Source organism: Ambystoma mexicanum, chromosome 6q, assembly GCF_040938575.1.
Source record: "Ambystoma mexicanum isolate Mex_15411 chromosome 6q, UKY_AmexF1_1, whole genome shotgun sequence".
NCBI lineage: Eukaryota > Metazoa > Chordata > Amphibia > Caudata > Ambystomatidae > Ambystoma > Ambystoma mexicanum.
Window position 1 is genome coordinate 43,430,475 of NC_090937.1, and position 27,670 is coordinate 43,458,144.

The window sequence follows — 27,670 nt, forward strand, 5'->3', positions numbered from 1 at the left end:
TGATTGCCGAGAGCGTACAGCTTTTTGCAATCCTTTTCTGGAGGAGACTGTACTCCTGTCCTTTTCCGGTAGTAGTAACGACCAGAGAGTGTTACGCTCACCTGGTATCCATGAAGACGCCACCCAGCCCTGGTTGGATGATTTGCACTCTTGAACCCTCTCCCGTTCCCTTGGTAAGGCCTCTGGTTAAAGATGGATCTGCAATATAGGAGAGCTGGATTCAATACCAGATTGTCTTTATGTTTTCCCACCTCCCTTGGCCTCAACTCCTTCCTCCCCCTTGGGCCTTCTCACCTTAATATCGTAAAAGGTGGATTCTCCGTCCTGCTCCTCGTGGCAGGGGCACGTAGATGTGGGGGGCGAGCAGGGACCAAGTTACTTCACTGGTGCAAGCCCCCTTATGGGAATCCAGGCCTTCTGCGACTCCGTAGCTTTGCTGCTTTACAGTCTTTATATGCAGTTCTTAGGTTCCTCTTAGTTCGAATAATAATGTCTTACTTCTTTCCTTTTAGGTATAGAAAGGTATTTTGGTGTCATCATGCAGTTTGAAAAGGAGCATGGGCCGGTAGGCGAAAGGCGGTGTGCGCGATGCTGTCCGGTGAGTAATGCGCGATGTGCGGCGCCGTTTTGCCTTTTATGCTGCTAACTTGTGTCTTTTCTCTCCTTGCAGGTCGCGATGTGCCTCGCCGAGCACTGTAATGTTCCAGCAATAATACTGACCAGGAGAGGACTACCCAGGTAAGAATTGTGTGGCTGTCTTAATTCGGGAGGAAACGTGAGTAAACGCTTACTAATGCTGTCTTTCTTTCTCCTCTTTCCAGGTTACGGTATTCCAGGATGCATGCGGTGCCGGATGATTGAGTTCGTACCTTCAGGTGAGTGGAGGTGAAGTCAGCGATGGATTGAAGACAGGCTACTGTTCCAGGTAAGTTTCGTAGTGTTCTTTCTCTCTCTGCAGGTCCTTGGTTTCAGGTAAGCTGGCATCAAAGAATTGGACATGGTGAGTGTTACGCTGCCAACAGCAGAATAACGCAAAGCATGTTCTGCTGTTTGGGTGTGGTTTAAATAGTCTCAAGTAAAGTAGTCCAGGTAAAACAGTCCCAGGCCTACCACACCCAAAGTAGTCCAGGTAAAGTAGTCCCAGGCCTGCCACACCCAAAAGACTAGACCTCCTAGCTCAGTTCCTTGTAACTGAGCTATGTGTGCCTCCATGTTGGCTGAAACCCCCCCCACACCCAAGTTAAATAGTCCCAAGTAAATAGTCCCATTCTAATGTTGGTCTTCATGATGGTTATGAGCATGGCGCCAAAGGCGCCAGGACTGACTCCAAGAGTGTCTTGGATGAGGTTTTAAGGCCTTTGACCTGATGGCGTCAGCAAGGAGGTAGCGAGGTGTTTCTTCACTGAATTTGAATTTAAGAGTGGAATAGCCTGGCTGACCGGGACCTTTCCTTAGAAAAAGTCCTTTGAAGTCCCAGCCAGGGAGGCCTCCTGGGTGGTGATCTGAAAATGTTCAGCTGCCTTCGAGAAATTTATTAAAAAGCATCTGGTCGTCAATAGTGGTTGAACAATGGGAGGCGGGTCCAAAAAGATGTCTGGATCACAGATCGGGGTAGTTTGCCAAGTGCCCTGATCAAAAGCAGGGTCCCAGTCTGGGTCTCGAGATGCCCGACATGAGTCAGGAACATAAATGTCCTGGTCGAGGTCCTCCTGGAACACATCAATGGGAGGTTCCTGAGGACGCTGTTCATCTGGGAATGCAAATTGAGCACCAGGTGAAAGGAGCCTCAGGGACTTGAAAGGAATAGGACAAGGATCCACAGACCTACGTCTTTTAAGGTTCACATCAAACTAGCCTGTAAAGTTGATAAACTCAGCCATTTTATCCATACATGCTTCACATTTTTCCCTAGTCCACCCAGAGGATGTGGACTCATCAGTGGGAGGGAAAGGCCGGGCAGCTGGAACTGGACCCTGCTGCAGGGCTTTGGAAAGAGGAGGAGAGGCCAGAGAACACCCTTCAGGTAAAGGGGAGGCCTTTTTAGGGTCAGAACTGTGAGAACAGGCTTTAGAGAGCTTCTCCTGAAATTTCGGGAGTGTTTTAGATCAATGGGCCCATTTCAGCATGTCTTTCGAGGCCGATGATTTAACAGGAGCGCGCAAAGAAAAGTTCATGCTGTGTGCAGGTCGCAATGGCAGGTGGGCAGAGGGCGCTAAAGAACGAGGTTCAGAAGGCCCAGTCGAAACATTTGACAGCCTGCGGTTGTCGAAGGCTTTTTCAGTGGATCCGCAGAGGAAAGCGTAGGGGTTGTGTGTTTAGGAGGTGTAGCGAGTGTGCCCTAGTTGCCGGGGTGAGATTTCCCCATCGCACTACCGAAGACATGCTTGTTGGGGACGGGCACGCTGGAACACACATGCTCCACTGTTGAGCCCTCGCTGCCGACAGACTCCTCGTCCAAGGCGACTGCGCTGGTGGGGCGCTACTCTCAGCCTGTGTAGCATAGGCCATCCACCGCTCAGAATGTATGTCTTTTGAAGTCTTAAACCAAAAAAGCTTACAGGCCTTGCAATGCTGCTCGTCAATGTCACGAGGGAGGCCCTAATTACACAAGCAATGGGTGTCTTTCCAGGACAATTTCCCATTGCAAGACTGGGCAGAATTTAAAGGGCGCTCGCTCCTTAACGCAGTGAAACGGCAGCTAGACTAAAGGAAAAAGAAAGAGGGGCAAATAAGAGGCATTCTCAGAAGAAAGTCAGTAATAACAGAGCCCCACTATGCCTACTGCAAGGCCGAGGCCGCAAGGAAATCGGTCGCGGAGTCGCCAGTAGAAGGACAGTCGGCGAAGCAGGAATCAGTCACTGAATAGCCGATGAAATAAGTGCAAACCGCTTAAATTAGACAAGCAATATAAATGCTATACGACCTCTGCACGTGCGACAGATTAAATAGGCAGAAAAAAACTTTCTGGTGGGACCTCGATGCGTGAAGGATTTTGGGTACATTACAACGTCATGTTAGGGATAGTGGTACAGTCACGCCCATGTCGACTTCCCTGTTCGATCTTCAAAAGAAAGACGCAATACTCTGCGATTACTACTAGATGTCGGACTATATGCACAGCATGTGATTCTAAGCAGATTCACAAGCATCAGAAATAAATGTATTATTCAGTCTTGTGCAATAGTATCACCTGCTTGATTCATTTTTTAATGTGTGATTAACTCCTTAAGTGCCAAGGACGAGATTTCTCATCCCTAACATTACCTCCGTAGTGCCAAGGACGAGATCGCTCATCCTTTTTGGCACCTTGTTTTGGGCGATCCCTGCAAAGCAGGGATCGCTCAAAACTCTAATACAATCCGTGGGCTATGTGAGAGGGAGGTCCCCCCTCACTGCCAGGGGGCTGGATTACCTTCAATTTCACATCGTCGTGCGAAAAGCACGCCGGCGTGAATGTAATTTTCACTGCGGCAGCCATTTCGGGCTGCCGCGGTGAAAATGAAAGGCGAGTCTCCGCCCTTCTCCCCTCAATCTCCAGCTGTATTTCAAGCCGGAAATCAAGGGAGGTGTTGTTGGAAAGGGGAGATTCTCCCCTTTCCAACGACACCTTTTGTGAAAGCATTGCTGGGCGCAGAGCGCTAGATCCGCGCCCAGCAATGCCCACTAGACACCAGGGATCTGTCTGAGAAGCGGAGGGAGGTGGGGGCTTCTTACAGTAAGCAGCTCTCCCTCCCAGCCCTCAAAGCATGGTGGCACATATGGATAACCCTGGGGGCAGATGGCTGATCATCTGCCCCAAGGGAAGGGAGCAAAATGGAAGAATAAAACACCAAAAGGGAGATTTGGATGGGGGGCGACTAGCCACCAGGGATTAATTTTATGGAAGAGGGGGTGGCCCTCTCCCCCTCACCCCAAGGAGAAATGGGGATACCCTTTGTAGCCATCCCTGGGGGCAGATATCTGCTCCTAAGAAGGGGAATCTGACCCCAGAGAGTGCTGCATGAGATGCCCCCCACTTATCCGCCCCCAGGGAGGGCTGATTGAGATGGCCCCCTTTCATTTGGTGTGGGGGCCACCCCCCTTTACATTGGAAAATTCCCCCAGAGGTTTAGGGTGCCCTCAGCCCGCCCTAAAGTGTAGTGTACCATTTTCAATTTTTTTCTTTGTTTACCAAACTGCCCTTGGCGCAGATGGGCACATTGGTGTGCCAATCTGCCCCCAGTGTGCCCAAACCTTACTGACCCACCGACATGGAATTTTCTAATGGGAAGGGGTTTCAGACCCCCTCCCCCCACCCACATTGTGGGTGGGGGGCTATGTCATGCAGCCCTCCCTGGTGGCAGATATCTGCTCCTAGGAAGGGACACCTGAACACAGGGAGGAGTGCAGGACAGCCCCCATATCTGCCCCCAGGGAGGGCTACATGAGATGTGCTGCCCCTCCAATTTGGGTGGGGGTGGAGAGGTGCACCCCCCTTCACATTACAAAATTCCCCCGGCGGTGTAGGGTGCCTCTCAGCCCCCCCACTAAAGTGCAGCCTGCCATTTTCAATTTGTTTCTTTGTTTACCAAACTTCCCTTGGCGCAGATGGGCACATTAGTGTGCCAATCTGCCCCCAGGGTGCCCAAACCCTTCTTCCCCATCCATTGGGGGGCCTGTCTGACATTTTGGGGTGGGCTTCTCCCCCCACCCCAAATGGAGTGTGGGGAGGGGGGGGGCACCTCATGTAGCCCTCCCTGGAGGCAGATATCTGCCCGTAGGAAGGGGCAAATGGGTTTTCACGGGGGGGGGGGATGTGGGGTGAGGTTCAGTAGACCACCAGGGATTGGTTGCAAGGGGGGGGGGGGAAGCTTGCTTGGAAAGTACTGATTTGTTTTTGCTGGTGTGACCGTAGGTAACATGTTTTTTGTTTTGTTTACAGCTTTTTCTACGCGAGCAGCTGCAACGCTGTGTGATTATTGTTGGTGGGCTGGGACACAATTGCAGAGGCAGGCCACAAATTGTCCCCCATGCCAGCAGAACATTGGTGTTTCCCTGGGAGTGGATGCCTACCATGTGGTTTGTCCGTCTACAAGCCCAGGCTGCAGCTCTGGCTGTGCTACGTTACAGGTGTCACTGTTACGCTCACCTGGTTCCACGGGGGCGCCACCCAGCAATCGGTGTCCAGGTATCCCTCCCTGCGATGCCCAGTAGTGACCAGCAGAATAATCCTTGTTCTTGATGTTGGCAGGTTCTCTGTCCTGCTGTCTCGGCAGGGGCGCATGGTGCTTTGCGGGCAATGGCGATCGAGTTACTTCACTTATGCCGGCCCTAGTCTTTCAGATAGGTCTTATTGCTGTGATGTTTTGCTGTCCTAGCATGCCTTTCTGGAATTAACAATGTCTTTTTTCTCTTCCTTAGGTACGTGGAAGTCCAATTCGTGGCATAAATTGGATTCGCTGTTAAGTATTAGCGTTTTTGGAGTGCCTAGACGAAGCGAGTTGGCGCTTAATGCAGCACTAAGGTGCCTTGCCTTTGCTAACCTGTTATCTTTTGTCTTCACAGGTCGCGGTGCTCCGCCGGAGTGTAGTATTCCAGAGATGTTGCGGAATGAAGTGCGAGTGGGAAGGTAAGCCTTTTGGCGGAGTTCGTTAACCGTGTAAAATGTATAAAGCCTTGTCTTTCTCTTTCTGCCGGTCCGTCGATCCGAAGGAGCGCTGGTCCAGGATGCCGGTCAGAAGAGCTGAGAACCGCTAATGATTGAATTCAGGTAAGCTGCAACATTTTCTAACAATGTCTTCTTTCTGTTTCTGCAGATTCTGTTTATCCGAGTTTCGTGGCTGGAGCTGTATGCGGCGAGCGTCACGTTGCAGTATTGCAAACGAACGCGAAGCGTGTCAGTCCAGTCGGGTGTGGTTTAAATAGCTTCAAGAAAGAAGTCCAGGTAAGAGTTCCAAGGTGCCACACCCAAACCATCCTTCTGCAAGCCAGGTTCCAAGAAGCCCGATTCTGTGGATGCTTCCACATTGAATGACAGTAACAAAAAGTAGTTCCCAAGCAAAAACACATTATTAAGTTTGAGCCTGGCCCCAAGAAGGCCTTGGTTGGGATTTAGAGGAGACTGGGGTCAAGGCTCCCCCTGGCCCATGGGTAGGCCAGGGGGGGCTTCGGGGTAAGGGTCGTGACAGTCACCTCCGGGGAGGAATGGGGATCCAGCACATTTTGTTCATGCGGGCAACCTACAGATTTGGGCCTAGGATGTCAAAGCCAGCAAGGAAAACAGGGATCCCATGCATTTCCGAAAAGAGGACACCCGTGGGAATCCGCAGAGGTCTGACTTGCGTAAAAAATTCTGGGCCGGTTTGCACAGAAAACTGTCAACTTGTCAAAGTCCGAAATGTGGTGAAAAAACCCAATTTCCCCACATTTCACTCGGCTCACCCACCGAAACACACCGCCAACACCACATGGCGTACCTTCCCGCGTTGCCAAAGGTGTTCCATTGAAAAAGGTACAGCACAAAATGTGGGTCCACCTACTGGGGTGCAAAAGAAAAAAGGTTACACCACTTGTAACCCCCAAAGGGTTTGGGGAGACAACCTACAGATTTGGGTCTAGGGTGTCGAAGACAGCAAGGAAAGCAGGGAACCCCATGCATTTCCCAAATGAGGACACCTGTGGGAATCCACAGAGGTCTGACTTGCACAAATCGCACCAGAATGTATTACCCAGAACCCCTGGCAAAATCAAAATTTGGGGGGAAAAACCCACAATTTCTGCACCTTTTACTCTGGTCACCTACCGAAACACACCGCCAACAACACATGGCCTACCGTCCTGCGTTCCCACAGATGTCCCGATGAAAAACAGTACCCCGCATGTGTGGGTGCACCTACCGGGGCACAAATGTCGAAGCCAAAAACACGGGTAACCCCAACTCTTTTTCGCGCAGCCAAGTCTCGTTTCACTTAAAGTCTCTTGCCTTCGCAGGCCTGGCGGATTCAGCTAAAAAAGCAAATGTTCCTTGATCAGATGTTAGTTTGTTTCCAATGTTCGCTGGGGATGGGCTCACACTTGGTGCTATCCCTTTGTAATTTTTTTACCACATTTTATGTAGGGTGATGGCTTCACCCCTAGAACCTCTAGGTCCTTAAGGTTAAGCTGACCTTCTTACCCAAGATTGTGTGAGAGCTCTATTTACCTGAGAAAATAATATTGCCTTCATTTTATCCTCATCCTGGAAAGGAAGAGAGGTCAACAAGGCTTGATCCAAGGCGTGCACTGACATTTTACATCTCCAGGAGGTCTAAAATAAGACGCAACCAACTTTTTGTACGTTATACGGGCCACAAGTTTGGTATGGCAATTTCAAAACAAACATTGTCAAGATGGATCATTTTAGGAATATCTGAATGCTACAGATCAGCAGGAAAGGATGCCCTGCAGGGTCTTAGAGCTCAATCAACCAGGGGCATGGCTACCTCCTCTGCATTACAGAGGGGTGTCCAATTAAAAATATTTGTGCGGCAGGCACATGGTCATCCGTAAACACTTTTACCAAACACCATAATCTGGATTCTTCCTCCACCCGGGAAGGTTTATTTGGCAAGGCAGTCCTACACTGTGTGCACACAGACCTATGAACGAACTCCTAAATTATTATGAGTCTCAACATTGTAACTCCCTCCTCCAGAGATACATTCACTGCTTTGGGAGTTTATCATAAGATGAGGAATACGTAGGAGGACACAATCCATTTGAAGAACATGTTACTTACCCATGGTAACGTTCTTTCGACTGGATGTTCCTCCCACGGATTCCTCATCGCCCCCCCCCCCAACCAGCCCTGCAGTAGAATTTTCCATCTGATTGCAGTCTTCTTCGGTCTTTCAGGAGGAGTAACTGTCGGGTGTAGGATATCCTATACATGTTTTAAAAACGGAACTCAAGCCAACGGTCGCTGCGCGTGTTTTATACCATCGATGACATCGACATTGAGAGGGAGGCCTCCAAGGGACATCGAGTCGACACATCGACGCGCAGCGCCCTCTGCCGGATACATTTCCGAAGCTGCTGGAAATGGAAATATAAGCTGAGGAATACCTGGAAAGACACACTCCATTCGAAGAGGGCGAGGCAGATGAAGGCTGGTGTGAGACATGGGAGAAATATGGTTTAGAAAGTCTATCTGTTGTTGGGGGAAATGATTTTCTCTACAAGTGTTTTCCTTGACAATCTATTCATGAGCCCAAGGTTTTCCCAGTGCAAGATGGGGAAGGAGGGGCACATGGCCCTGATTGGCTTGGTGTCAACTGAGGTAGTTTGGAACCCTGCTCAGAATTCCAAACTGCCTTTCATTCATCTTGAGTCCTGAGCAGGCCACAAAGTAAGGAGCTCCTGAAAATGTTACTACAGAAGAGTAACAAAGAAATCTAGAGTTCAATCTACAAGGGAGCAGATTTTCGAGATCTACAGCAGGAAGCTTGAGATAACTGTTAAACTAAAGAACTTTAACTCTATACAAAGTTGTCACACTTTATAAGGAAAGTGAGTAGAAGAATCAGCTTCAATGTTACATTGCCGTTTGCTGATTTTTCACTAGCTTTTCTAGAGATATCTCTAAAAGGTTGCAGCTACGTTATGCTAAAGGAAATTTTGTTTCTATTGAAAATGCAGTGCGCATGTAATTCTAACTAAGAGCGCATTTCATGGTTCAGACTAATGTTAACTCTGCGCGAGTGCTCGATATAACAATACTAACCTATACAGTCAGTTTAAAAATTAATAGATTCCTCGCGAGCCAAGCAGTCTTTTGTTAAATGTGGAGCAGATATTAATTGCAGTCATTACAGCCACATCAGAGGAATGGATCTGAAGATCTCTTCATTGCGTGCGTTTACCCGGATGTCGGGATCTGAGGAGGCGGCTTCGGAAGCTATACAGCAACGAATGTTCGTCTGAGATCCGGCAGGTCAAGTGAGTGTTCGTTCTGTGCATTGGGGATCCAACGGGTTTAAACGTTTAACTTTCTTTTTTGACATGCTGCGTGCTTGCAGGGAGGCATGCCTTACAAGCGTTTGTGTTGAAGTGCTTTTCCAGTCATCAAGGGAAGAGTCGCAGTTTCTTTTTAACAACTAAGCTCAAAAGTGAAAGATCAGAACAATTGAGACTTCACGTTATAGTTCAATACTAGAACTGCAAAGTTGGGAACCCAAGGCAATTTGCTCAGCTTTTAAAGACTAAACGCGGTCTCGTTTCCTGGATCTAATGAAATAAGACCTTTATTACATGAATTGAAGATAAGAAAACTCTTCAACAGAGTTGCAGTCTTTCAGCTACCAGGATGTGTAGTGGGCCAAAAAGTCCCTACCCCCCCCCACATCCGGGCTCACAGACAAGCAGCCTGTGCCTGAGAAAGGAGCAGCTTTCCTGGGAAAGGGCTTCCAAGATATAGCAGCTCCAGGCCGCAAAGGCAGAAAGAAGGCCAAGGAACAATATGGCCAAAGGACAAGCAAAAACCTTGTGGCACGGCCATCTTGGGGTGCTACCCACCTTTAGTAGCCCATTGTGGTAAATGCAAAAGTGCAGAAGTATAAAGTTTAAAACGCGGTACAAAATTATCCCCTGCCACCAGCTCATCTACAACTACAGAAAACGTTATAAGGATCATAACCGCACTTCCCTTTAGGGTATGTGTGCAATTGTAACAATATAACAAATTAATTGAGAGTCTCAGTACTGATAGTCTTATGGACTGATCAGTATCAGTAAAAGAATGATCACAAAGAAAAGAGAAGTATACAGAAGCCTTTACTTGCCTCCAAAAAGACAGGTGAGAAGTCAAACCATAGCAAAAAGATAAGGCGTCCCATTTATCTTTATGGGGTGGAAAGCAGCAAAAAGGACATCTCCCCTAACAGTTGGCAAATCAAAGAGCCATGTTTTAAGTGCTATTCAGGCGTTCTTCTATTGAGCATATTCCCCTAGGGAGGGAGTTCCAGAGTTTTGTGCAGATGTTGAAACAGGCTGATCCACCATATCACATTTTCGATATTGTTTGGGTTCAAGATGTGCGTCTGGAATTAAGGATTATTTTTGTCTGTAGACGGGGGATTTTTTCTTGCAGGAATTCTGCCCCTGTGAACAATGCAAACTGTTTTGAAATAGATCATTTTCTTGTCTAGCACTCAATTTAGGGATTGTAGTGCTGGTGTGATGTGTTCTCTCTTGCTGGGTCATAGGAGGAATCGTTCCTCTGTCTTCTGGATCCAGTGCAGTTTTTGGGTGTGGTAGTGAGGCATTCCAAGGTAGATCCTGCTGGCTCAGTAGATTGTTGATGAAACAAGAGGTCTGATGGCAAGTGTTCTTTGTGGGAAGGAGAGAAAGAGTAATATCCACTAGATAGTATGTAAGTGGGTGGAAGAAACCTTTCTTCAACACTGTGTTGACTTGCGGTTCCAGCGTTAGGTCATTGTCCATCAAATTTTAAAATTTTTAACTACTTTGGATGATTCCGAACTGGTTCCCATTTCAGTAGGCTATGGTATATCCAGTTGTTTAGAGAGGTTGTTGGGTGTGATCAGAATTTCAGTTTAAGGCTGTTGCTCAACAATGTATGGTTTGAGAGAGGCAGTGGACAAGGCTTGGAGTCTGTCCTCGCTGGTATCGATTTTGTAGGTGATTGGAGTATCATCTGTATAGTCGTAGCATGTGAGTCCATGTCCCTTTCAAGAGTGGGTTCAAGTAAATGTTGAAGAGTAGTGGTGAAAAGGATGAAATAGGGATGAGCCTAGTGGAACCCCACAGGCGAGTGTGCTTGATGTTGAGCTGAAGGGTGGTAGCCATGTGGATTAAGTTCTGTGGAAGGAATCTTTCATGGTGGCTGTGTTGCTAATCCTGGCTCCTTGTATCCTTTTGATGAGGGGTGCATGTTTGAATCGTATCAAAAGCTGGTGAAAGATCTAAAAGTATCAGGGCGAGTGATGCTGGATCGAGAGTTCATTTTTTGTTATTGCTTTGTGTGGAAGCAGCAGTTGGGAAGACTAGAAAAAGCTGTTGTAGTAGTAAATTCTAATCTACTCTACTGAATGTTTGGCATCAAAAGGTTCTGATCTCCCAAAGGAAGGCAACTGTGATCACAGGTTGTGAAAGGACGTCCTGATAAGGGAGCCATGTTAATTTCCAATATTTTAAGTTATTTAAACATTTAACATGATGCTAGGATTTTAGCAAATAACCAAGTCCTTTTTCAGGAGAAGGATTGCCAGAAAACTGGAATGGTTGCCTCCTGACAAGACATGGAGTATGTACTCCTTTACAGATACATTAAGTGTTTTATTTTTCTCTTTCTTAAAGCAGGGCCTGGTTCTTATCAGAATTACTTGCATAACGGAAATGGTAATAAATCAAGGTGGCCAGCCTCTCCAGTTGGAATATTGGTTAGACAGCCAATTTGCTTCCAGCGATTAATTTGTTCTGAAATAGTTTTAAAAAGGTAAGAGGATATGCATTACTTACCATAAAAGCATTTCTGATGATTGTATCTGCTTAGATTCACATGCTGTGCATATAGTCCGACATCCAGGTGTAACCGCAGAGTATTGCATCTTGTCTTTCGAGAATCAAAAGGGGACGTCGACATGGGTGTGCCTGTAACACTATCGTGACAAGTAGTGTACCCAAAATCCCTTACGCATCGATGTCCCTCCGATTGTATTTTTTCTGCCATGAGGGAGCCTATGACCATCGTGAGTACAGAAAAGAAAGTAGTAAGAAGTCATGTTCCTTCCATCTGAGCGGGGAGGAAGGATGGGCGCATGTGAATCTAAGCAGATACAATCATCAGAAATGCTTTTACGGTAAGTAATGCAGGTCTTCTGATGCTTGTTAATCTGCTTAGAATCATATGCTGTGCATAGACTAACTAGCAGTACCCAGAGTTGGAGGTGGGATGTGAGAACAGTAGTGAAAAGATGTCTTAGTACTGCTTGTCCCACCTGAGAATCAAACCTAGAATGAGTGTCTAGGCAATAGTGTTTTGTAAAGGTATGTGCAGAACTCCAATATTGGTAGTTTCAGGATGTGCACAACTTGGCAATATATTCCATTCATTTGCAAGAGAGAAGGTGCAAGAGTAAAAAAGGAAATTAGCTTAGACTCGCCCTGTGCCTGAACAGATCTGAGAACTAGGAAGCAGAAATGCTTGCAACTCCTTTCAAAACTAAGGCACATATCTACAGAAGATTTGCAATAAAGCTTAATATTTTGATTAAATGCTGTGGGAAGCAAGACGATAGGCTATTCGTTGGTTTTCTTTGAAAACCATGATTACTATAGATCAACCCTATTAATTACTCTTGATGATCAGGGGTAAAACAAAATAAATTTAAAATCAATGAACCCTCAAGCAAGTGCAAAAAAACAGAGCTTTCTTTATCACAGTTCAAAGATTACTGCCAATCAAATTAATTTTATTTACAGCCTTTAAAACAGTTGCACACTTACCAATGGATAATATGGCCGCAATTTCCCAGTGTATCGGTAACCAGGCCAGGGATCTGTGTTTATGTCCCCCTCTACCATCCATGGAGAAACCTCACCCTTCGCCTTTTCATCTTCTGAAAAATCAAAGTAATCAAAAATAACGTTGACATTGGAGCTTCATAAACCAAGTGATTAATGATAGTGTCTCAGGAACTTGTGCATCAGACAAACATAAGTTAATTTATTCTGTTATACTACCTGCTACATAGAAATATCTGTGCAGCTAATTCTTAGTATTCTTCTTGTATACGAAAGCTATGCTTGTCTACAGCAGTAAGCTACTACCCTGGCAGATCGCTACTTGTACAGATTACCAAACACAAGGTGAAACACTAGTAAAATAATGTCCTTCTTGTTGCCTTCACCACATGAACAAAACAGGTGGTGGCATAAGGAGTTCTCATGCAGATTGTGATCGAATTAGAAGTGGTCAAGCAGGGTGCATCACCAGGCTGAGTAGCAATACACCTACACACAGTGACTGCATGAATAATGTTCAAGCGGTTTCTGTGTTGGAAGAAGAACAAGTTACTCTCTCACCTAGTAACGTTCTTTTGATGGGATGGTCCGACGACGTATTCCATATCTATGACATTAATCACCACAGCTGTGCTGCTTCGGAAAATCTTCGGCGTCTGCATCCTGAGTCAATGACGTCGATATGCCGCCCTCAAGGACCTACTCCGATGGCCGACGTCACTGGATGTTATAAGTAGGACGCACGACGGCCGTAGCCTCAGTTGTAGTTTTTTCCCCAGAACGTGTGGCACCAGTCTTCTGCCAGTCTGACACACAAAGCCTTGCGGAAACGTGAGCTGAAGTCGCATAAGAAATTCTGTAGCGGGGAAGGAGCGATATGGAATAAGTCGTCGGACCATCCCATCGAAAGAACATTACTAGGTAAGAGAGTAACTTGTTCTTCTAGGGGAATTGGGTCCTCCGACGTATTCCATATCTATGACAGACTCCCAAAGCAGTACCAATGCAAGGAGGTGGGAAAAGAATTTAGAAAACAGAAATTGAGAATGCCCAATCAAATTGCCGAGTAAAGGACCGCCTTGCCAAAGGCCAGATCCTGCCCCCGGATGGAATCGAGGGAGTAGTGGCGTACAAAAGTATGTACCGAAGCCCAGGTGGCTGCATCACAGATGTTACGAATAGGAACACCCCTCTGCAGGGCAGTAGACAGTAACACTCAGATAGCCAAAATAATCCAGCGAGACAAAGTCTGTTTCGTCACAGCTTGTCCCAAACGTTTTCTAGCATAACCACTGAAGAGTTGATTGTCCACTCTGACCTGGGACATGCGTGAAATATAAAAGCTTAACGCTCTCCTAGGATCAAGCCTATGGAGCCTCTCCTCTTCCTTACCAGGATGTGGAGGAGGATAAAACGCCGGAAGAACAACCTTCTGGCCTAAATGAAATTCCTACACCAACTTCGGAAGAAAGGAAGCACAAACTCCAAGGACAACCCTGTCCTTATCAAACACAGTGAAGGGTGGCTTAACTGAAAGTGCCTGTAACTCACTCTGCAAGCGGAAGTAACCGCAACCAAAAATACAGTTTTAAGAGTTAACAGTCTCAAAGGGAATGAATGCAAAGGCTCAAACGGAGCACCCATCAGAAACTTGAGAACAAGGTTCAAATCCCAACCGAGTACCTGGAAAGGTGACAGAGGGAACACATTAGTGAGCCCTTTCAGAAACTGAGAAATTAGAGGGATTTTAAAATAGGAACACTTCAGACGAGTGCTTAAATATGGACAGAGCCGCCAGGTAACCTTTAACGGTACCCACTTGCAAGCCCCTGTGGGCCAATGAAAGCAAAAAAGAGAACCATTGGAATGTCACATGCAAAAGGATCCACATTCTTAACCCTGCACCAGTCACAGAACCTACGCCAACGGTACAGGGACTTAGTTGCTGGCCATCTGGCCGAGAGCAACACCTCCATCACGTCTTCAGGGAGGTTCCAATCCTTATACCTCAACCTTTCAGAAACCAAGCGTGAAGGTTGAGGGATCTGACCTCTGGATGGAGAACCTGACCCCCCCCCCTCCCGTGAGAGCAGATCGTCTCGGTAGGGAAGATGACGTGGAGGGCAGATGGACAAGTCGAGAAGGTCCGGGTACCACGTCCTCCGAGCCCACGCCGGAGCAATAAGGATCATCCGGGAACCGAACCTCCGTAACCTCCGCAGAACTTGCGGGATGACGGGGCCTGGAGGAAACGCGTACAGCAGTGGGAATGACCACTCCACCACAAACGCGTCTAAGGCTCCTTTTGAAGGAAATTCCTGCGAGCAGAACCTCTCGCACTTCCGTTTGACACTGGAGGCGAAGAGATCCACTTGAGGGCTCCCCCAAAATCTCCAGGAGAATCTCCTGAGCCAACTCCCACTTGTGAGAGATCGCGCTCTGCTTGCTCAGAGCGTCCGCCGTCTCATTTTCGTCTCCAGCCAGATGAACTGCCGAGATTGAAACTTCCTGCTGGATTGCCCAGAAACAGAGCTGGATCGCCTCCCTGCACAGAGGAAGTGACCCTGCCCCCCCCTTTTTGTTGAGGTAGTGCATGGCCACAGTGTTGTCCGTTAGGATCAGGACATTCTTCCCTCGCACAGTCGGCAGAAAAGCCTTCAGGGCTAGCCTGACGGCCCTCAGCTCCAACAGACTGATATGGAGTCTGGACTCCGACGGAGACCAATGACTGCTGACTGTCAACTCGTTGGCATGAGCTCCCCATCCCGTGAGGGATGCGTCCGCCACGATCATCACCTGCGGCCAGGGTAGCCAAAATGGAGCCCCCTTCATCAGATTGTCTTCGACGGCCCACCACAGAAGGTCCTGGACGATCGAGGACGGCACCTGAACAGGGTCCGACATCCTGCCGGAGGACTGAGACCACTGGAGCTTGAGTGCCCATTGCAAAGATCTCATGCAACCTGGCCTCTGGCACCAGAAGAATGCAGGATGCTATGAGGCCGAGCAATCTCAAGAACTCGAACGATGGGAGACTATGGGCAAGCTGAAACTTGTGCACCATCTGCTGAATGTGATGAGCCATCACCTGAGGAGGAAAACACTGCCCGAGGGACGTGTCGAGCACTGCTCCGATGTACTGGAGCCTCCGAGTTGGTGTCAAAGGGGACTTCTTTAAGTTGAGGGAGAAGCCCAGCTTGTGGAGGGAGTGGCAGGTAACTGACAGATGATCCAGGACTTGCTCGGGAGAGTGCGCCCTGATCAACCAATCGTCCAGGTAGGGGTAGACGTGAATCCCCCTTTCCTGAGGTGCGCTGCCATTACTACCATGAGCTTGGTGAAGACCTTCGGGCGGAGGTCAATCCGATCGGCAGGACCCGAAACTGAAAGTGCGAGTCGCTAACCGCGAACCTCAGGTACTTCAGATGTATCGGCACATGAAAATAAGCGTCCTTGAGGTAGAGAGACACCAACCAGACCTGAAGTTGAAGGGCCTGGAGGACTTGAGTGAGAGTAACCATCTTGTACTTGTCCTTCATGAGGAGTTTGTTCAAACCGCGCAAGTCCATGATGGGTCTCAATCCCCCGTCTTTTTTGGAAATCATAAAATAAGGGGAATACCATCCCTTGTTCCTCTCCGCTACAGGCACCAGTTCTATGGCGTCTTTCTCCAGCAGGGATTGAATTTCCTGCGCAAGGAGCGGATCCGGACACTTCAAAGAGATTCCCCGGTGGATTGTCTTGAGGCCTCTGCCGGAAAGGAAGACAGTAGCCATGGGTCATGATCTCCAGAACCCATACATCTGAAGTAATGGCGCGCCACTCTGCAAGATGCTCCGCCAGCCTTCACCCAATCGGCGAACCATGAACATGGCCTCATGACTGAGCTGAAGCGGCTGCGGCATTGCCTGAGGGCAACGAGGCAACAGCCCGAGCGTCCTTGGCACCTCAAGTACCTCGTTTTCCACCTCTGGCACTCCTACGGTGGCCCCTTTGACTGGCAGCTCCTCTCGCTTTACCAAAGGAGTAATAACAAAAGGAACCTCCCCTCCGTTGCTGTCCCCTAGGACGAAAAGGCAGAGGTTGGCGAACTGCAGCGCCCAACGACTTCGCTGCAGCTCTGGAGGTCTGCAACCTCTCAAGGCTCTCGTCAGCCTTGCTGCCAAAAAGGTGTTCACCGTCAAAGGGCATGTTGAGGAACCGGGCTTGCACATCAGGAGCAAACCCCGACTTCCGCAACCACGCAAATCTGCGTATCACGGTGCTCGCCGCCATGGACCGGCTGACGCAATCTGCCATGCCCAAACCCGACTGAACGGCCACACACATGGCATCTTTGCCATCCTGAACCATGGCAAGGAAACCATCCCATTCGTCCCCTTCGGGAATATGTTCAGCTGCTAAGGAAACAGTTCCACAGAGTGCGTGAAACGTGACAAGGCACAAACGGAGTTGGCCATCTGAAGCGCCATACCCCCTGAAGAAAACACTTTCTTCTCCCAGCCATCAAAATGCTTGTCGACCCTATCAGGAGGGATGGTAGGATACGACGCCTGCTTTGCCGGGGCCGTAGCCGCCTGCACCACCAAACTCTCCGGAGTGGGGTGCTTGGTCAAGTAGCAGGGGTCGCTACTGGCTGGGTGGTATTTTCGCGGCAAAGACTTGCCCACTGCCGGGAGACTCTCCGGAGCAGACCAAGCCGCCACCACCCTCCTCTGTAGAGCCATATGGAACGGCAGTACCGGGTCAGTTGGTGGACATCCTGAAGAAAGGACATCCTGAAGAAAATCCCCTGGGGGAGCAGACCATCCCAAGTACTCGGTGACCCTGGACATATGGCACCGGTATGAGGAGTCGGCATGAGTGCCAGGCTCAGGCCTACAAAACTCCACCTCCGAAGAGGTGTCCAACCGACTGGCATCGTGCAGGGACTGCCGCAGGTCCTCAATTTGGCAATGGCCCGAGTGAATCTTGTCTGGCACCGTATCCAGAACCATGCCATCAGAGCCCTCATCCACCTCTGAAATAAACTCAAGCTGGTGGAACAAAGTTATGCTTGACCTTTGCCAGAGCCTTTCTAGGTGGTTCCACCGAGCTCCGGGGAACCCCCGTCGAAACAGCCTCGAAAGGCGTTGAGGGCGTCGACGCCGAACGTGGCGCCGACAGCATCGATGGAGTCGACACAGTCCTCGAGGCCGGAGCCCCGAGTGTGTCCCTCGACAGCTTGGGCACCGATGACTTCTTTAGAGGCGGGGTCTCGAAAGAGTCCGTCGACGACCTCGGCGCCACCGGCATTGACGTCTTCCTCAAAGACACCTCAGGTGCACACGGTCTCGAGCGCGTCGAGGACGGGACCTGGAACGGGCATGACTAGAACGATTCCCCTTGTCCGAGCAGGACCTCTCCCGCGAATCGTGCTGACCACCCGAGCCCGAAGGCGTGCGAGCGGTGTCTCTCGACCGATACGACCGACCCCAATTCGGAGACGCGGACGGACCAGTGCCCTGCGATTCAAGAATCGCCAACATTTTCTTCCCGAAGGGAGCCCATTCCTCCGGCGTCGCAAGCTTGGTGGGGTAAGCGACCCGTCGACGAGCGGAGTCCTCGGATGAGGACAGGGAAGGCTACCCATGACGGCGCTTCCGGGAGTGCCTCGAAGAGGCAGAGGAGTGGCGGGACCGACTCCGGGACTCACTGGACTTCCGACGCGGAGAGTCGCCCCTCGAATCGTCTGTCGAAAGCCGCGCAGACCTCGACTTCCGTGGCTTGGACACCTTACCTACCGATAACATCTTCTTGCGCTCCCGCAAGGCTTTGGACGTGAGCAACTGGCAGTGGATAGTCATCCGTGTCATGGGCCTCCCCGAGGCACCAGAGGCAGGCGTTGTGCGAGCCCTTCACCGACATCTTGGACCCACAGTCCCCGCAGTTCTTAAAGCCCGGACGAGGTGTGGAAGACAAGGTACACATCACGAAGAAAGACTTCACAATACGAACAGGTTTAAAGAACCGAGAAAACAAACTCCAAAGAGTCGAGGTGCGCCGAGATCTCCGAAGCGAACACGTTCACCGAAAAAAACAGAACCGAGGCTACGGGCGTTGTGCGTCCTACTTATAACATCCAGTGACGTCGGCCATCTGAGGAGGACCTCGAGGACGGCGTATCAACATCATCGACGCAGACGCCGAAGATTTTCAGAAGCAACACAGCTGTGGTGATTACTGTCATAGATCTGGAATATGTCGGAGGACCCAATCCCCTCGAAATGAGGTCTATGGTTAACAGCAGAATCCAAGGTCCTAACAGGGCTTTGTCGCAAGGAAGCGTTCATGAGCACATTCATTTAACTCAATGCAACTCTGCCCCCCCCCCCCCCCCAGCAGCCAGAAACTCGGGAGATTTGGTAAATACAGGAGTAAATCTTAAGGCTTACATTCAAAATAGATTGCGCAGCTATGCCAGCCTCCATAAAGGGTTGAGGATTGTCAGGACAAACGTCTCCTATCAAGCGGTGTCCACCAGAGGGATACTGAGGTCAGGGGCATGGTCCCTGGTGCAGGGAGAAACTCATTTCAATCTAGCATCTAGGATGCGTACGTAAAACCAGTTTATCTTTGTGTACTACAAAGAAAGGATCCTGCACTGACAATGCTTGTATTTCACTCACTCTTCTTATGGAAGTAATATCCATTAAGAAGGCAGTTTTTAAGTCGGGTGTTTAAGACTAGACTTATGCATCGGCTCGAAAGGAGGTCCTATGAGCTTAGCAAGTACAACATTGAGATCTCATCCTGGCGGCGGATTAGAAATTAGAGGTTGAAGTTTCTTTACCACCTCCATAAATGCTTTAATGACAGGCACCTTCCACCATGAGACTTTATTGTGGGAGGCGGGTTAGGCTGACAAGGCCACCAGGTGGCCCTTTAAGGAGTTGAATACTAACCCCGAGTCTAGCAAGTGGAGCATAGAAGTTAGAATGTGGAATGGATTACATTCTATGGAGTTAATTTGTTTAGACTGGCACCAAATTACTAATCTTCTCCACTTGTCAAAATAACAGTGCCTAGTGTTAGGTTTCCTTGCTTCTTTCAAGATATCCATACATCTCTCTGGTAGGTTAAGATGTCCAAACTCTATGGCTTCAGGAGCCATTCTGCCACGTTCATTGAGCGATGTTGAGGGTGCACTGTTAGTCCCCCGTGCCGAGTTAGCAGATTGTACGGGCACGGGATTTTGATGGGATCCCATATTGGCAGTTTGCGCAGATGTGGATACCAGGGTTGTCTTGCCCACATAGGAGCAGCTATGATGAGCGCCATTTGTTCCTTGTGGATCTTGTTGACCACCACCTTCATGAGAGGTGTTGAGGGGTGAGGGGGAAGGGAGCTTAAGCAAATTTACCTGACCAGTTCATCCATAGGGCGTTCCCCTTGGAGCCTGGCTGGAGGAACCTGGACGCAAAGTCTGGGCATTGACTGTTTTCGCTTGCAGTGAACAAGTCTATTGTGGGGTAACCCCAATGAGAGAAGAGGGGTTCTACGACCCCTTTGTGTAGTAGCCATTCGTGTTCCTATGGTAGAGGGATCCCTGCTCAGTGAGTCTGCCAGAGAGTTGAGTTCCCCTAGAACGTGCTGGGATGATAGGAATATCTTCAGTTTCAGTGCCCATTTCCAAATTTGTTGCGCAAGCCTGGTCAGATTTGGAGAACGTGTGCCCCCTCCTCTCCCCCAGTTTGTTGATGTAAAACATTGCTGTAGTGCTGTCTGTCAGGACTTGGACAGATTGGTTCACCAAGTGAACTTCGAATGCCTGAAGGGCTTTGAATACTTCCAGCAGTTCTTTTCCCTGCAAATAAGGGGAGACTCCCCTGTAATCAGCCATTCATCCAAGTAAGGGTACACTGGGATTGCCTCCCTGCGCAGGTGTGCTGCCACCGCCACTACCTTCGTGAATACCCTTGGAGCAGATGCTATTCCGAAGGGCAGCACCTTGAATTGTTAGTGCTGGTTCACTATCTTGAAACGCAAGAATCTTCTGTGCGCTGGAAACATTGAAATATGAAAATAGGCATCTTTCATATCCAGTGTTGCCATGTAATCCCCCTTTTTTTTAGTAGAGGGATTACCTCTTGTAGGGTAGTCATGCAGAACTTTTGTGGCTTGACATATTTCTTTGCAGGGCGCTTATCTAATACTGGGCGTATTGTTAGATCTTTCTTTGGCACAAGGAGGTAAGTTGAATAAATACCCTGGTTTACCCGATTGGCCGGGACGACTTCTATGGCGTCCTTTTGGAGCAGCATGGCGATTTCCTCGACGAGGATTCATTGGTCTTCTTTGGATTGGGTTTTTCTGGCATGGGGGATGGTTCTGGGGTTGTTTGAGAAGCTCTATACAATATCCACTTGTTACAGTGGACAGCACTCATCTGTCTGAGGGGATTCCCTCCCATGTGTGGGTGAAGCTGGAAATGCACCCTCCTACTGGAGAGGCATGGGAGGACATCTGGAGCGGATAGTCCCTGCTTCTGAGGTGGGGTACCCATCGCCCCCTCAGGAGGAGGAGAACCTACAGCGACCACAGGATCTGTGCAGTCCTCTTGGGTAACCTTATGAGGACTGGCCCCGATAGTTTCCCCAAGAGGTATTCTGGTTCTGGTTGCAGTTGGAACCCCTTTGAGAAGGTTAGCCGCATGAGTGACGAAAAATGCTGTTTCCCTTTGGCCAGTAGGTTTATTGGTCAGTGGGCCCCTTGAGAGTTTCGTACTCCTCTTTGGCTATCTTTAAGGCGTCCTCGACGGCCTTTCCAAAGAGTACATTGGACTCAACAGGCATGTTAAGTGTGGCTTGCGTCTCTGGCATAAAACCAGATTGGCGTAACCAAGCGCGACGCTTGATAATGGTCCCCTCCGCCATTATTCTGCCAGCGTTGTCGGCAGCATCAAGATTGGTTTTTAATAAGTGGCTTGAAACTGCTATGCCCTCAATGGCCACCTGGGCTAGTTGATAGTAAGGTCGAGACCTCTCCCCATTTATGGCAGTCGTTGCTAGATAACAAGGAAGAATTGTTAGCTATTCTAGTTTGGAACAGCGCGGAAGAGTCCACCTTCCGGCCCATTGTGCATAGCCTCTTGCTTTCCTGGTCAGGTGGAGCCTCAGAGGAAGCAGGGGCAGTTCCAGCCCTTTTTCTTGGTTTAGTGATAACTAATGAGTCGGGCTTCAATTAACCTCTGATGTATAGTGGGTCAGAAGGGGCGGATTTAAACAGCTTCTCTATGCAGGGCTCATTGCCCTTATAAGATTAGGAGTCTTCAGCGAGGCCTGTATTTTTTGCTGAACAGATATGGGAGCGGGATAAACAGTGACCGTTTTTCTCCTAAGATTTCATCCACAAAATCCTCATCTTGCTGGTCTTCCTGCATCGCTATTTGAAAATGCTCTGCCGCCTTGACGAGCACTTCATTTAGCAGAGGTTGTCTATGGGCGATTCCTTTCCCGGAAGGTCCCATCAACAGGAGAGTGTGATATACATATCTGTATCGGGGTCACCCTCCTCATCCTCAATCCCCGTAGTAAGGGTCTGCCGCCTCTTGGATAGAGTGGTCCTCATGATCGGAGTCCGGGTCATAGAGATCAATGACTGTCATGCACTGGATGCTCCTGGCGAGACCTTCTAGCAGGGGGTTGGAACCCAGATGGTGCTGTAGTGGGTGGGATAGAGTGGAATCTTGAGAAATAGGCAGGGTCTTTTTCATAAAAGTTGGCCATTAAGGACATCCTCCTCATGACCCTGTCAATATCTTCAGTTGGCTATTGGGCAGAGCTAGGAATGACCAATGGTTGAGAAGGGAGTCCCATATCTTCAGGTTAGGGAGGGAGTATAGTAGAAGGAGAAGCCTTCTTCTTGAGGGTGGAAGATAATGAATCTTGTGGTTGAGGATCCCTACTCTTATGAGTGGGCCTAACCTCTTGAAACTTATCCCTGTGAGGGGCCTTCTCACTATGAGGGCTCTTAGAGGACTTTTTCTTGGATTCCCGGTCTTTAACTAGGCTCTGCAGCGTGTTTTTTTTTAATATACTAAATGGAATAGTCCCGGTTGTGTACCTGCTTCGACATAGAACATCGAACCTCGGTTGTGGGCTGAACCGGATAATCAGTGGATGATCGACTACCGGAAGTGGTTTTGCACGCAACACCTGTACCGTCCTTCGACTGACAAGGTCCGTCGTGTGGTGATCTTGATTGGGAGCACCCATAGGACAGCGATTCAATGTACCTCTCCCTAGGCGGCTTGCGCTGCCCTTTGCTCGACACGTGTGCCGCGTCTCAGCCGTGGGTTGTGTGTTTAGTGGAGGATGTAGTGATCGCGCCTTCGCCGCCGGGTGCTGTTCCCATAACAAGGCTGTAAACCTGTCGCGTTCGCCTTCGGATACTACGGCGTTGCTGCCGTCGCTGAAGGCACCCTCAACTTCCATGGCCTCGAGTAGCCTGGCGTGGTGGGCCCAGCGTTTAGTAAGGTGGTCCTTCAATGTCTTGGGCGTGAAGAGCCTACATGCTTGACAAGAACCCTCTATGTGGTCTCGCGGGAGACACAGATTACATACAAGGGGTTTATCGACCCACAGGAACTTCTATTGCACTTAGGGCACAATTTAAAGGGGGCCCTTTCCATAACGGAATGTATCGGCAGCTAGGCGTATGTAGTGTATGTGCAAGAGTATAAACATTCTAAAATGTCCTACCCTCTCTCATTACTGCATGGGCCAAAACCCGTAGCTGCCTTCAAAGGCCAGAACGGATCCATCGCCGGGAGTCTTCCGACGGTCGTTCCTTCACCGGCATCGGATGGTCTCAAAATCGGTGAAAATAAAGGATAGTAAGAATAAACTCATTAATTGATCATAACAAAAGTCGATATGCCGAAAGGAGAACTCCGCTATAAGTCAGTCTAGAATGGCAGAAAAAAAAACCTGAGGGACCTCAAAGCGTGAAGGATCATGGGTACAGTGGACGTCGCACTATGGATAGTATTACTGGCACACCCTGTCGACGCCCCTTTGAGAAAACAACTAATACTCCGCAGCTTCCACTAGATGTCAGCCTATGCACAGCATGCGATCTAAGCAGATTCCAAAAGCATCAAATATATATATTTTTTAAAACATTTTTTGTTAAGAGTTCAGGTAAATACTTATAAAAGGTTAAAGTCTACAAACATTGAGGAAGGCTAAAGTAATGGTGCAGCAGCTTGTTTCTGGGAAGGCGAGTGCATGAGCGTTTTGCAAAACCTGAGAGGACCTGGCTTTTAACACTGCCAGACAAAATGGCATGCTGCCCCTAGATTTTGAGTACAACTATATAGGTGAAAAATTAGTTAACATGCATAATCAGAATTCATGGAGCAAAGAGTAGAGAATAGTCAATGGGACTGCAACATAGTTGAAATGCTCGAACTGTGTTTTCTTATCTTTGTAAGGATCTACTTAGGTTGTCACTAGTAGTGTGTGCATCAACTAGGTCCACACCTGAATCTTCACTAGTAAAAGCAATCCTTACCCCAACTGTGGGAAGTACAACAATGGCAGAGAGTGTGCATGCACAGGCTTGTGTGTGCATGCCTTCTAGTGCAAAGCACGAGAGTGCTGGTTTTTGCACACGGTTCTCAATGCTTGGTTGGCATGGATGTTATCTGCAGGCATCTCGAGGTATCTGTATACGTGCATGAGGAGAATTGCTTTTACGTACAAGAGTAAACTGAACCAGCAGCCATGACCAACATAATCAATTGTCTGCATAGATTTGTATGAGTGTATATGTGCGCGCATGTATGTATCCATACAATCCGCAAACTCACATTTGTAGGTATCTTTACCTACTGAATTAGAAGATATATTGCTGGTTTTTTAAAATGTGGATCACCAGAGTTTGGCTGACCAGATTATCGAAATTCTTATAGCATAGACCAGTTCCTGGTTAGAGCTAGGTGTATGCCCAAAAATCAAATTGGACAATTTCAAGAAATACTGTGGGTTTGAGTCTCTGGAAAACCAAAAAGTAACAATTTGTGCAGTTACAGAACATCTTTGAAAAGTCACCCAATTTGGCATGTGTGTTCAGATGTGGCAGACAAGTTCTTAGGCAAATTTCATGAACTTACATGGATGAGGTAAACAAGTTGGGACAATGTTTTCTCATTTTCTGTTTGACCAGTTGTTTTCTCGTTTAAAGACAGACAACACGGGTGGGTTATCAGTAAATCAACAGTAATTCCATAAATGTATAACATCAATACATATTTGTGTGTTTAAAGGAATAGTGCACTCAGAAAATATTTTTGGCGAAAAAGATGGCCAATAGTCTAAAACATACTTTAAACATATTCTGAATGAAAGTTCCTATGTAAACACCTTGAGCAAACAAAGCTCAAACCGTTTACACAGGAGCATCCATTTTGCCATTTTAGGCAGCCTCCTCAGCTCTGCCCTGGTGGCACTAAAGCAGCAAAAGCCCCCAGAGCTGAGGATGCTGCCTTCACTTTCATTTTATGTTTTTGGTGCTCCCCAAGCCCAGGGAAGCACGGAAAATGTAAAATGAAGGCAAAAGCGCAGCAATTACAAATATAACGTTGTTGTATTTATGATTGCTGTGGTTTTCCAACCACGACAATCATAAATACAACAACGTTGAATTTCTCACTGTGGCAGCTTTCGCTTGGAGTCTCCGGGGCTCTCTCAGGGTTGGGGGAGCCCAGGAGACTCCACGCGAAAGCTGCTGCAGGCAGAAACACAGCAGCATTTCAAAACACACCCGCATTGTGTTTCTGCCTGCAGCAGCTTTCACCGAGTAGCCCCGGATGCCCCCGGGGGGACGTTTCTCGGGCTCTTCCAGCTCGGAGGAGAGCAAGAAACTTAGAAAGAAAACCGCAGCGTTTTTAAATACAACGTTGTATTTATGTTTGCGGTAGCTTCAGCTTGGGCTCCAAGCTGAAGCTACGGCAAACATATACAACATTTTAAAAGCTGCGGTTTTCTTTCTAGGTTTTCCGGGCTCCTCCAGCCCGGAAAACTTAGGGAAAAAAAACGCAGCTAGTGCTTAAGAAATTAAGAAATAAGCACTTACCAAGATGCAGCTTTCCTGCCTGCAGTCTCTGGTCTCCGTCCTCCGTCACCAATTAAGCAAAAGCCACCCAGTGGTAGATTTTGTTAATTACAGCTGGCTGGCTTTTGCTTCATTAGTACCGCAAGGGCAAGCACAGGAGTCATACATTTCACAATTGAGCTTCATGTGCTCAATACTTTACATAGGGACTTTAAAAATATATATTTTTATATACATTTTTCTCATTATTGGCCATCTTTTTAGCCAACAACATTTTCTGAGCGTACTATTCCTTTAATTCAACAGTGAGTTCTCTAGATAAGCATTTTTGAAAGTTTTTCAGAAAGTCGAACATGTGAACTGAAATTATTAAATCTCTGCTTCCAATTATTGATTTTAACACATTTCGGCAAAGGGTTTTCCACCAGGGCTGTCAAAAATGCCCAAAGCTCTACCCATCGTTTCTGCGTGGGAGGACAATGCTGCCCTATAGACAATATCAGCAATTAAACTAAGTGATCAATTTAGAAACAGCCAATAAACCACCACATGTCCTCTCAAACCACATCTCCCAAAAGTACCAAAGACGCATTTGATGGGAGTTGCATAATTAATGCATCTTATATAAAACGCTTAATATCAGAACAGTCTCAAATGGCGGGACCAGGAACCAACCCTGTGTTGCTCTGCATGGTCTTGCTTCCAAGACAAATGTGTTGCCCCTGAGCAATCCTCCCAGCCCATTGGTAATAGGTTTGATATATGAGCAGGTTTGATATATGATCAGAACTCCTTCAAAAATGGCACATCGAAGTACACTCAACCTATCTCGTCTCTGGGTGGGGGGTAGTTGCAACTTAGTCAAGAGTTAGATGTTGGACAAACTGGTATTTATTCCTAGTAGATTACGCAAGCTTTAATATGCAAATATATGCTGATACATGCCTTGAAAAAAACCAATACAATTAATGCAATAAATACTCCAACACATTTGAAATGTGGATCGGTTGGTCAATGAGCATCAATAACTGAAGGGAAATTGTGTTCTGAGATTTGGTTCAACCACATTACAGTGATAAACCATTGACCAGAGGTTATAAGAATTTTCCATAAAGCTAGTCCAGAGAAGTTAGCTGCCTTAGCCCATATATTGCCCCAACACTATTTTGAAATTCAATAGCAAGTCTTCTTTCCATTTAGAAATAGGAGTTTAGGTTGAGGTACCACTATACTCTAGGCTGTATAATACCTGGACATCTTACAAGATGGCAATGTACACTAACAGGAGCCTTCAAATGTTGTCATTTCTCTCTTGCCACCCTCTACTTTTGGTTGACCTATCCAATGTCATAGTTAGCATGAATGAACATTTTCTGATCCAACGCCGAGCTGGAAAGCACTTGCTTGCATACTTAAAAATCCTGGGAACACCTGACCGTCTCAGCTTATCTAACCCCTACCCCAGTCTCTCCAAACTAAGCTTTATGGTCCTAGCCCCAGGGAAACCTTATGGTTACCAAAGTTTATAATGAATAGGGATGGGAACGACAAAGAACACAACTCTATACAGCCTTATTCCAATAAGAAAGCATTGTTCTAGCTCGGAGCAAACATTTTCCTCAATGCTCCGGGCAGTAACATCGGTTTATTTTCAACCTAGATTTTACAATATTGTGGCAAAGACAACTTGGTGGTTTAGATCATAAGGTCGGAGGTTTGGTAAACAATAACTGCATTTTCCACATCACTTAATTGGCTCGAGAAGGCTGTCAACAAAATAGTGTTACAAGCTTAGAGGATCTGTAGATGACATCTATAGTAGAATGATCTTCTAACGTGGCAATAACACTGGATAAAAAAAACACCTCAGGGTGTCCAGTTTTTGTCCTGCCTTGGAGAAACCACTTTAGACCACTCAGTCTTTGCTAAGTCTATTACTGCCTTTTATTTGGTACCCCCTTTAGTCTCCATATCTAGTTTTTGATCAGTCACAGCGTGATTCCCAACTAATCGATCTTTTAAGTTTTGGGGCTACTCAACCTTTTCTCCAATTGTGTAGCTGCTCTGGGGT

The 27,670-nt window shown here is 47.8% G+C and overlaps 1 protein-coding gene across 1 annotated transcript in view; it reads right to left on the minus strand.

Moving 5' to 3' along the window:
- Window positions 1-27,670, minus strand: part of METAP1 (methionyl aminopeptidase 1) — a 673,612-nt gene that overhangs the window by 475,160 nt on the left and 170,782 nt on the right. Inside the window, exon 3 of the mRNA XM_069630447.1 lies at window positions 12,484-12,596. Within this exon, the coding sequence (XP_069486548.1) occupies window positions 12,484-12,596 (113 nt within the window). The remainder of the gene's footprint in view (window positions 1-12,483; window positions 12,597-27,670) is intronic.